We start from the raw sequence: 12,425 nt of genomic DNA on the forward strand, positions 1-12,425 counted from the left end.
ATTTGAACTCAATTGGTTGTCGAAGCTTCAAGATAACTATGGAAGGAAAAAAATACTTTCGTTACTGGAAGTTGTGTGCAATCAGATGCTTGATTTTGAGACCTCAAATTCTAAGGTCTTGAAATCAACTTTTTGGAAAATTACTTCTTTCTCGAAAACTACGTCACTTCGGAGGGAGCCCTTCCTCACAATGTTTTACATGATCAACAGCTCTCCATTGCTTGTTACCTAGTAATGTTTTAAGCTAATAATTGTTTTGAGTAATTACCAATATTGTCCACTGCCTTTTTGGTAATCATACTCAAAGTAATTGTTAGCATGTAAATCTTACTTGGTATTAACAAGCAATGGAGAGCTGTTGATAATATAACACATTTTGAGAAACGGCTCATATCAAATAATTAAAGGCTTCAGCTGAAGCCTTATTTAGGCTAGTCTTGGTTCCAAGACCATTAGTGTTGCGCGATCACACACAACCAACGTTCCGATTATGCACGGCAAAAACTGTACACGCTTGTAATGAACGAACGCTAGTGGGCGCTCTGTTTCTCTGATTTCCAAGACTATATTTAGGCATCTGAAAGCACACAAGGATGTTTTTTTAAATTTAATATTATTTCGCAACTTCGATGACAATTGAGTCAAAATGTTCACAGGTTTGTTATTGTATGCATATGTTGAGATACATCAAGTGATAATACTGGTCTTTGACAATTGCCGGTGCAAAAGGTGTTCAGTACCTTTAATATAAAGCAGTTTTCTGGTCCCAGTGAGATATCAATTCCACTGTTGTCTGTCACTGAACTACTTTGAAGCTAACAAATCTTTTTATATTGGGGCGTTCTTTTATCCACTCATTTATCTTATGAAAAAAAAGCTGTGACCAGAAATACCTGCTTAAAACATTTCTTTGCGAATCAAAAATTGAGTGGTGAACCAGTCACAACAATGGTAACCTCTTTTTTTTTAAGCATTACTTTCCTGTGCTCAGCATGGTGTTTTGCTTTCGGGCTTAATAAAATAGGGCCCTCTTCTTCAGAGTTCCTCTTCAAACTCGAAAAAGTTTGTATGGGGTTACGGGGCAAGAAAACATACCACAAGGGACGAACAAGAATTGGGTTTCCAGTTCAGAACAGAAACAAACATTCGCAATAGCTGTACAAAGGTCATGACCCGCGGAGACACTAAAGTACACTCTGGTTGTGTTGAACCTCAATGGACTTTTTTGTTTATAAACTTCAACTTTAAAGGCAGTGGACACTATTGGTATTTTCTCAAAATATAACAATGACATAAAACCTTAGTTAGTAACAAGTAATGGGGACCTGTTGATAGTATAAAACACTGTGAGAAATGGTTCCCTCTGAAAGAAGTGATTTTCAACGAAATTGATTTTGAAAACTCAGATTTAGAATTTGAGGTCTCGAAATCAAGCATCCGAAAGCACACAACTTCGTGTGTCAAGGGTGTTTTTTCTTTCATTATTTTCTCGCAACTTCGACGACCGATTGAGCTCAAATTGTCACAGGTTTGTTGTTTTATGCATATGTTGAGACACATCAAGTGAACAGACTGTTCTTTAACAATTGTCCATATTGGCCAGTGTCTTTAAAGGGACATTCTAGAATGTCCTGTAAGTAAAGTTATTCTGAATCTTTAGATTTTAAAATAGTTTGTCAAGTGCAGTCAAAAACATCTTATTGTCTGCCCATGGAAGAAGTTATTTACCTATATCAATCATAGTGCAGCCATCTTGATTTTTCTCGCATTCAAATCAAAGTAACCAAACCGAGGCTGGAAGTAGAAATAGTTTGGTTCCTTTTTGTACAATGAGTACTAGCATCCTTTACTGCTATTGAAACAAGGTACATGACCAAGATGGTGGCAACATGATAATGGTCTTTACTGTCTATGGTCTGGCACTGTGTCAGTAAGGACATTCATGTTACAATTTAAAGTTATTTCAAAAGAATGTTGCAGTCACATTCAGTACGATTATATGACCTCGGTTTGCTTGTTCTGAATTACCTTGCCCGGGCCGACTACATACCGAACGTGTTTTTCCTGTAATCTTACGGCCTTCTATGCACTTCAAGTTGTTTGTTTGGTCTGTGACCAAAACATTCTTTTTGAAACAGAAAAGAGAGACAGAAGCAGCATGGGGTCTTGCTTCCATCACACAGATGGTTTCAATCCTATGGATTAGATTATCTAGCTTATTAGTCAAAATCCTTGGATCCGCCTACCTCCCCTCCCCAATTCTTTGTCCTACTTTTCTTTTCTTTTTGAATGGACCCGACAAAATGTTTCAAAATTCTCATCTTTTTGTCCAGTACTTCAACCTCCATGCTTCTTCAACCGACCATAGAGAGCATGCAATACGACCTCGCTTTTCGCAACTTGGAACCATCCTTGTTTTTCATGTCTGTGGTGCTTTTTGAGTGTTTGTTTTTTTCTGCGGCCAAAAACCCTAAAGGCGGATTTCACAGAACTGCTGAAAAACCAGCGAGAAAATTAAAACCAGATACGTACAGATTCCTAGTCAGCAAGTGAGTAGTACGCCAAGCTCGACAAAAAGTATAAGGGAACAACTTCAATGGCAAAAATATGTCATGAGCGTGATGTTTGGCATCTGGGGACACGAAATTACAAATTTAGCTCTCATTCCGTTCAATCATAGAGTAAGGACAGAGATAGTTCAATGGAAACATTGGTGATAGTCCAAGACCAAGTTTCTCACTTGGGGTGTACCCAAACAACCAGGTGTGTTATACACCTGTGAATATTTCGTCTCAGTTGGTCATCATAGTTGCAAATAAATAAAGAAGAAGAAAAATACCATTGTTGTAACGAGTGCATGAAGTAGGCTTCTCTGATTCAAAGATATTTTGAATGAAAAATTAGGCCTACCTCTTTCCCCCAAAAAACTACGTTTCTTCAGAGTGATCCGTGTCTCATACTGCTCTCCAATGCTCATTGCCAAAGTTGTGGTAATGCTAATTATATACATTTTGTGTTATTAGCGAATGTGTCAAAAAAGGAACACCTTTATACATTTGTATGAACGCCCACGGAGCAATAAACGAGTTCCATCTTCACAAGTGGCTGTGTACTGTACGAAAACGAGATGAATTAGATTAGATTTTATTTAGTATCCTCGTTAAAAAAAAACATAGAATCTTGACATCCACTGGCCAAATACAAATACAAATACACACAATCAATATCAAAATACAAGTATACACAATCAATATCAAAAACTAATCAATATCAAAATTGTCATGGGAATTTTCCTCATCCTTGTTCAGAGGTCATTGACATGAATATTTTAAAATGCCGCCACTAAGATAAGTTTGGCCTTAATCAGCAACAGACTGATTCTAAAAAGTTTGTTTTCCTACTGTCTGATTGACAATTTTTACACATAACCATCTACTCCGTAATACTTATATATTTAGGACGGGATATTCTGATTTACGATCTGCGGTGAACTTTGACAATACCTGCAGGGAGTTTGTGTGGTTTGGGGGACTTTTCCGGATATTAGGGGGGGGGGGGCTAGGAGATCATGAAATGTGGTTTTTCTTGAGGGATGGTTTTGGGCGGATCCATTCTTGTTTTCTTATTCATAGTTTACAGCTCATCGGTTTATAAAATAATCACGATATTCTGAGAAGTAAACTGTGGCTTCGCGTCTAGTTTTACGTGTGTGACGTGTGTAACTGTTTCGCAGTATGTAGTGTGACGTCATCGTAAATCTGTTTACTGTGACTGTGTTACTAGGCAACCAGTGAACAGGTTGGCAGTAATCCGATCGCCTTTACGCGTGTAAATGCCGCTATTGGTAAAGTAGCATACACTCTTGAGCCCCTTTCACACGAAAGCAGTTTAGCAAGGGATCCTTGCTAAACTGTAGCATGGTTGTAAAATGTGACAAAATGAACCTCTGGTGAAAGGACAGCAGTTTGTTAATACTGTCCAAGTTCTCTTGGAAATTCTTGTCAGACATTGCTACATTTTCCAACCACACATTAAATTTAGCAAGGGACCCTTGCTAAATTGCTCTCGTGTGAAAGGGGGCTTTAAATGGGTAGGGGGGGGGTTGTATGTGGCTCCTTTAAAGGCAGGGACACTATTGGTAATTGTCAAACACCAGTCTTCTCACTTGGTGTATTTCATATGCATAAGATAACATTAATTTGTGAAAATTTTGACTCAATTGCTTATCGATGTTGCAAGAGAAAAATGAAATTTGATAGAAGAAAGAACACCCTTGTTGCACAACATTGCTTCCAGATGCTTAAAAAAACTGCGTTACTTCAGATTCAGAGGGAGCCGTTTCTCACAATGTTGTATACTATCAACAGCTCTCCAATGCTCGTTACCAACTAAGTTGTTATATGCTGACAATTATTTTGAGTAATTACCAATAATGTCCAGTGCCATTAGTTGATATATCTGCAGTGTCATCATGTTTGTTTTAATCTATCTACTGTATTTTGATCCTTTGGCAAATAAATGAACCATGAACCTTGGTGGAAAGTTGTGTCATCTAGTGTGGATATGACATAACTATGCTATTGGTTTTGCATATTGGTAACGCCTATTTGTATACAGTGGAAAAACCAAATTATGTCATTAACTCAAATCCCTGTGGGACAGATTCTGTAAGTAACTTCGAGCGAGAATATCATCCAATCAGATTCGAGATAGGGGAAGGCATGATGTAGAGCCACGACTATGGCCCTTTTCGAAACCACGGCTTCTGCTTTGAATTCGGCTTCGGGCTATGTCCTCTCGTCTGAAGCCCTGCAAGCACGTACGCAAAGCACGCGCATTATTGTCAAAAACAACCGCGGGGACAACCTATAGCCTGAGCCAAATCCAAAGCTGAAGCCGTGGTTTCGAAAAGGGTTGCTCCGTGCACGCACTCACGCAAAGTAGAAAGTTTGTTGTCATCCAGCGCCCGTGTCACGTGCTTCACACATGGAATGCAACACTGGGGGAATTCGATCACCGCAGAGTTATGAAGCGAGGCCAGGGAATCCCGAGTGTGTAATTACTGGACCGTCCGCAGCATGCAGCAGGCCGTGTCTCAGTCACAAAGGTAAGCCTACATTCACAGATCAAGGAGGTGTCACAGAGAGACGCAAGTTGGTGGTGTGCACGTGTGTTGCTCTACTTTGGAAAGATCGCGGATCTTCGATCGGTATTTTTTGGCAGTTTTGAGAACACTCGGTTGTTTATTTGCACCTCGCCCGCTTCCGCCGCCCTCTTGAACATTCCAGCAGGAATTGGCAAACCACTAACACCTTTTCCGCGGAATCTTCTTCTAGTTGGCGTTGTCAAGAAATATGTCCAGCTAGCTTTGATTGTCAACTGGAGCTGTAGCCTACTCGTGAATGAGTTTATTGTATTTTAGCGAAGTAGAGTATACCAGAATTTGTTTTAGTAAACCCAGAAATTTGGTATAGCGGAAGAGCGAACTGAAAGTTCTTGGACTTTTGAAAAACTTTCTCTTCAAGTTGACAGGTTCCTGTACCATTGATTATGTCATCGAAACAAGTTTCCCGTATATTTGCGTCGGCATCACGACTTCGGTCGTCCCGACAATCAGCAAGCACACTTGCCGTGCCCAGGCAGCGTCCATCCCCACCACCACCACCAGAGCCCCACGGCAGTGAGCAGACCCACTCCCCGGACATTAACACCGTACAACAGATGCATGAAGTTATTGTATCGGGCGCTGATGCAACTACAGCCACTAATGCGGCCGGAACCACTGCCTCCACCGTAAATCAAAGGGCCGAGTCGTGGGGTGTCTGCCCCGTTAGGCACGGTAACTCAACCGAGGAGAGTCACACTCCGAAGCAACAAGATGTCGATCTAAAGGTGCGGTCATTTGATGAGATTCCTGGGCCCAAGGGCTGGCCTTTCATCGGTACGCTTGGCACATACTTGGTTGGAAATGGCCTCAGTCGCATTTACGAACATCAGGTAAGCTTATTTTCGAACAAACAAAACTTTTTTTTACAAACAAATCATACAAAAAGATATAGGCCAATACATAGGCCGACACTCTTAAAGACACTGGACAGCTTTGGTAATTGTCAAAGACCAGTCTTCTGACTTGGTGTATCTCAACATATGCACAAAATAACAAACCTGTGAAAATTTGAACTCAATGGGTCGTCGAAGTTGCGAGTCACAATGTTTCTCTATATCCATTGCGTGTTCCAAAGTAAGTTTGTAAGCTAACAATGGAGCCCTAACAATTATTTTGAGTATTCGATTACCAGTAGTGTCCACTGCCTTAAAATCTAACTGGTCAGAATTGACTTGGATTCCGGGTCACACGGGGCGTGACTCACGGGTCAGGCTGACTGTGGGCTGACCCGGTCAGTGCTTTATACACCGAATTACAAAAAAAAATTATGTGTGACCTCCATGGTCTGACCTTTTCTTGGGCCAACTTTGACCCGGATTCCGAGTCATCTTGACCCAGAAACGAGTCAGGCCCCTTATTATGGGACCCGAAATCCGGGTCAACTTTCACCTTGTATAGTTCAAGTGTGAAGTAACTAGTTATAAAGTGTTGTCTTCATGAGTTTTACTTTCGCACTTGTAGGTCCCCTACTTTTAAAAACATAATTGGAGCCCCCCCCTCCCTTCCTTTCGCCATAAGATGGTAATCCGTCACGAAATTACCTAATATTAAAAAGATTGCTGTCATTTGACCAATGGGTACACCTTTACTCAGGTTCAGGGCATTTTCTCTTTTGTAAAAGGGCCCCCTGTTGAGGAAAATTGTAAATTTCTACTGATAGCATTTGACGGGCACCAAGGCAACAACCGGGGCATGGAGGCAATGGCCTCCGCTCCGTGAAGTATCTGGCCTGCATGTTTGACAGATCAAATCAGTCTGTATCAATGTGTTCCTTTTATCACTAGTTAATGGGGCTTATCTCCCGAGTCCATTTGAGCATGTAAAGGTTTAACGCTGCTGATCAATAGCAAATAAAGGCACACATCTTTTAAGCAGATTTTAGACAAATTGTTGAAGACGTTTCTTGGTAGCATACCGTTGAGGACCACGAGCTATGTACGTGACGAATTATAAACCATCACGTGGCATCACGTTTTAGTCAAAGGTTTTGTCCGCGAATTCGGCCAAACGACGAAACATGTTTGTGCTTCGCCCACTTTTAGCACACGTTCATGGGCACATATATATAGATGGCGAAAATTGAAAGTGGGAGGGGTGGGGCAGTCTCTTACATCTTTAGTATTTCAGACATACTTTTTTTTTCAAATAGGACTTGGATTTTTACCATGGTATTCGTATCGAGTATTTAAAATAGAGTTAAATATAATTATTTTCTACAACCGTTACATCCTTGATACAAATCGACAGGCCCCATATACTGTCGGTCCCAAGTTTGGTATTTATCATGCCCTCGTCTGGCCCCATCTTAAAACTGTTTTTGCCGCATCAATATTTTTCGTCCACTGCGAGAGTAAGGACCCAATCCAATATTAAAGGCACTGGACACCTTTAGTAATTGTTAAAATCTGTGAACATTTTGACTCAATTGTTCGTCGAATGGAAGAAAAAACATCCTTGTCGCACAAGTTGTGTGGTTTAATTAAGATGCTCGATTTCGAGACCTCAGCTCTGAGGACTCAAATTCAATTCAAGTTATTATTTCAGTGAGAAATTACTCCTTTCTCGAGAACAACGTTACTTCAGAGGGAGCCGTTCTCTCAGTATTTTATAGTATCCATTGCCCACTACCAATTACGTCTTTATGGTAACAATTGTTTTGAGTTCCTAGTGCCTTTAAACTTGAACAGTCTTGAATGAAAAAAGTTGTATGAAGACCCCAACGACGAACTTTGGAAATGTTTTTACATGACAGCGGTTACAGCCTACGCTCAACAAACCGCAGAACTATAATGCTTGTGGTCAGATATTTTATGACTCTGTTAAAGTGTTAGTGAAAGGTTGATCAGTATTTTTGTGATGGATGACATTTTAAAGACTTTAATGATGAAATGTTTATGACCGTCCCCTCCCTTTTTTTATTTGAGTAAATTTAAGGAGACGTCATATTTCAGTTGCGTGGGTTAAATCTAATTATGTTTCCACTCACTACAAAAAATCAGAGTTACGGAAACTTTCTACAACGAACAGACTCACTAAAAGTCACTGGAAACTATTTGTAATTGTCATGGACCAGTCTTCTCACTTGGTGTATCTCTACATATGCACCAAATAATAAACATGTGAACATTTGAACTCAATTGGTCATCGATGCTGCGAGATAATAATGGAAGAAAAAACACCCTTGTCAGACAAACTTGTGTGTTTTCAGATGCTTGATTTCGAGACCTCAGAACTGACTTCTTTCTCGAAAACTACGTTTCTTCAGAGGGAGCAGTTTCTCACAATGTTCTAATTTATTCTATCAACAGCTCTCAATTGCTTGTGATTTTCTTTTATGCCAACAATTATTTTGAGTTATTACTATTGGTGTCCAGTACCTTTAAACTCAGACAGTCATGAATGAAAAAAGTTGTGTGTTCTTTCTCGAAAACTACGTTTCTTCAGAATCAGAGGGAGCTGTTTCTCACAATGTTTTACACTTTTAACATATCCCCATTGCTTGTTAACAAGTATTTTTTATGGCAACAAATATTTTGAGTAATTACTATGAAAACATTGGCTGAAATGTTGCCCCAAACAGACATCTTCTTGGTCCTTAGATGTTCCATGCAGAAAGGGTGCATTGCTATTTTAAATCACACTTTTATCGAGAGCCAGCACTTCACCAGCTCGTAGACAATGATCTTGTAAACTTCCTTTGAAATTTACGTTTGTTTTACCATGTTCTTTTTACATGATCGTTCCCTTTTGGATATTATGTCCAAATTGACAAAACTATCTTGTTGTGACTTTGTGAACAGGGACTTTTTGGTGACTCGTGCTGTTGTCCTGCCCGACCTGCTTAGCAGTAATAAGAGTACATGTACATTATTAATTGATAGTCAATACACTTCGTTTGTATACCGCCTCAGGCAACCCACATCAGACGACGTGGTCAAAAACCCCATTAAAAAGTATTTACTTTTCGCGCCTATAACGTAAAACCTTAGCGGTTATTTTGTGGAGCTTCTTTTGAAGTCTGATGGCGGTCGATGGCGGTCCCGAAGTGTGAATTATCGATTAGAACATTTTTTCCCTCCATGATTTGAATAGGATAAGTTTAAACGAAGCTTGGGAATTAACAGATTCTATAAAATGAGAATTTCGTTAATGATGAAGATTTTTCTGTGAATGAACAAGTAATCCGGTTTTTACCCCCTTACCTCTTTCCACTTCGTCTGTTGTGTCATGATGGTCCATTATTATGTCCCTTTTCAATTTCATTCATCTTTTTATAAAATCCCGTTTAAATTAGTCCTCATTATTGTTACCAACGGGTAAAGCCGTAAAGCTGCAAAGCCTCCAACACTTTTGTTTGTCACGAAACCTGTTTAACTGTATTTTTGAGGCATGAACAGAGTCTTGTTCCTGGCCTTCGTCAATGCGTTATGTTCACTGAATAAGGACCTGTGGACTCTCCAGTCAGCAGAGAGCAAGGACCCCTTACTCCTTACATTATGTCCCCATCTATTTTTTACCTTGATGGCAAGATGGGTACTACCGGTCAGGACCGCACGTGAGAATTGCTGAGGCAGAAAATCGGCAACAATTCCGGTCAGACTGACAATACGCCAACGGCAAAGGCCCACTTTACCTACAACAAACTACTCCACAGGTTGTGAAAGAGCAGCCCCTAGATAAAAGAAACGTGTTGAAGAAGAGGTCTCTCAACCCCTCGATCGTCCTGGGTGTTTTTTAGGGGCAAGGTTTGCTCTGGTACAGGTAGGTTAATTGGTGATTACGCAATGTTCGTGTCCTCGCATGGCTCCTGTAGCGTCCTTTGATGTCTTGAAAAGGGGGCGTACCCATTGTGAAGTGCTCACTTCTAGTAAAATTAAGAGTAAACAGGGTGAATACACTTTCAGGCAACGCCAAACGCCCCCCCCCCCCCCCAAAAAAAAAAAAAAAAAAAAAAAGGAAGAAAAAAAAGAGAAAAAAAAGAGCGTGCTTTGAAAGTTCATTTAGAGAAATTTACAAATCGTTCGATGAGGAGTGAAAGACCTGGGAGTTGAGGCGACACGTTTTGGGACACCTTACGGGTAAAACGCGTTAATTACACGGGGACATAATCTCTCTCTGCCGCATTCTATTTAAAAGACCGGGCATCAGGGAGCTCACCACAATCCCAAAACCCCATCGTGTTTTTTTAATCGAATCTGTTTTTGTCAGCCCGAGCCTGGCGTTTATTGTCCTGCTTTTGTAAACCTTGGATTTAATTGCGGGGACAATAATGTGTCTGGCGTTCTTCGTGTATACATGGGGGTAGAATTAGACAAGGGGCGGGTGGTTACCCTTTTCTCATGGCGATGATCCATTAATTTTGAAGGTAACGAACTGTCTGGGTTATTGTTCAACACAGAAGGGGTTGTCGTACATTCACCATCAGAAAGTAAGATAAATTAGGACGAGATTAGCTGCAGTAATATCCCAAAATTGTCTGCAGTCTGAAAGTTGAGACATTAATAATCGTTAGGGGTTCTAAACCACTTAGGGTGTTTTTTGAAATTGATTTTATAACCCATTAGATTAGGCTATAATGTTTTTATTGAGCTGCTTTATTTCTCTTTGTATTTCGATTCATACCTTGCCACATGGAGGAATTTATTCCTCCGTGCTTGCCCTTATTTATCTTGCCAACTATAGTCATGGCGGCAGTCGTAGTTGTGACAGGGGGTTCCAAACTCAACACATTATATTTGAAATTGATTTGGTAACCCAGTTTAGCAAGCTTTACTGTTTTTTAATGAGCTGCCTTTATTTCTCCTCGTATTTCGATTAATTTATCTTGCCAACTATATGTCGGCAGACGTAGTTTGGACAATAATAATCGTTAGGTTCCAAGCTCACCAGATAATGTTGATCGTTCTCAGGGCGGTTTGGAAATTGATTTGTATAAACTCACTCAAGCAAACTATACCCATTTTTTGAGCAGCTATACTTACGCATTTCTCCTCGCATTTCGATCCATTTATCTAGCATTCACTTGGCAACTGTTTTATGTCTGCAGTCGTATAATTGATACATGAAAGGAAGTGGACACTATTGGTAATTACTCATAATAACTAGTAGCATAAAACCTTGCGTAGTAACGAGTAATGGGGAGAGGTTGATGGTATATAAAACACTGTAACGGCTCCCTCTGAAGTGACGTAGTTTTCTAGAAAGAACTAGTTTTCAACGAATTTGAATAAGAATTTTGAGGTCTCGAAATCAAGCATCTGAAGCACACAATGTCGTGTATCAAGGGTGTTTTTTCTTTCATTACTATCTCGCAACTTCGATGACCAAATTGAGCTCAAGTTTTCACATTAAAAAAAAAAACTATGATCATGTTGAGATGCATGTTGAGAATACCAATTGTGTCCAGTGTCTTTAAGGGTTCCAAACTCAACAGATCTGCACGTTTCTGTGTACCGTTCCAGGCATTGAAATTCATCTTTTTAGAGTGCAAGACCATTTCATAGCAAAGGGCACTTACATTGGAAAATCTCAAGTCCATGGGCAATTTTTGAAGGGGCACCAAGGCCATGACCGGGGCATCAGAGAGCCATAGCCCTTCATGCTATTCCAGCTCTGCCATATTTTCTGAGCGTGTCCATTCCAAAAATATCAGGCCTGATGCTTCGTTTTTGAAAGGGCAAGGGCACAAAGGCATTTTCACTCATAGAAAGGGGCATCCTATGAGGAACATGTACATTTTGCTGGAGCATGTTTTGACCAGGGGGCATTGAGGCAATCACCTTCGTTGCCTCCGCGAAGTATCAGGCCTGAAATTTATGTTTAAACATCTTATTCAAGACCGCCTCATAATGTTAATTCTGTTGTGAACGTGTGATATTGGCCTATATTTACACCTCTATACTGTCAACTCATCTCGCCTGGTCTTGGCGCTTATAAGACGGCGGAATCAGCTCACCTGTGACACGCCACGGTTGTACACGATACCAATATAAAAGTACCCCGTGGTAGAAAATTAAATCGGGGGAACCCAATAAAGCTGTCGGTAGGGATGAAAAGGCAACATCTCAGCACCAAGTTCTTAACTCTGATCCTTAAGACCGGCATCCTCACACGGCGTGTGGAGCAACCCAGCGGCTGTCGACCTCCATTCAGGGGTCGAGACTCCGTAGATTTAGGTTAAAGTGACGGCATGATTGCTCGACTCAACCCTTGCGGGACATCAACCTATTCTGATGGCAATTCTGGGAGGAGACGCTCG

General features: G+C 40.5%; 1 protein-coding gene across 1 annotated transcript in view; it reads left to right on the top strand.

Moving 5' to 3' along the window:
- Window positions 1-5,027: 5,027 nt before the first annotated feature.
- LOC139934598 (25-hydroxyvitamin D-1 alpha hydroxylase, mitochondrial-like) overlaps window positions 5,028-12,425 on the top strand; it is a 28,270-nt gene continuing 20,872 nt past the window's right edge. Inside the window, exon 1 of the mRNA XM_071928881.1 lies at window positions 5,028-5,997. Within this exon, the coding sequence (XP_071784982.1) occupies window positions 5,551-5,997 (447 nt within the window). The 5' untranslated portion in view covers window positions 5,028-5,550. The remainder of the gene's footprint in view (window positions 5,998-12,425) is intronic.

The sequence above is a fragment of the Asterias amurensis genome, chromosome 3 (assembly GCF_032118995.1).
Source record: "Asterias amurensis chromosome 3, ASM3211899v1".
NCBI lineage: Eukaryota > Metazoa > Echinodermata > Asteroidea > Forcipulatida > Asteriidae > Asterias > Asterias amurensis.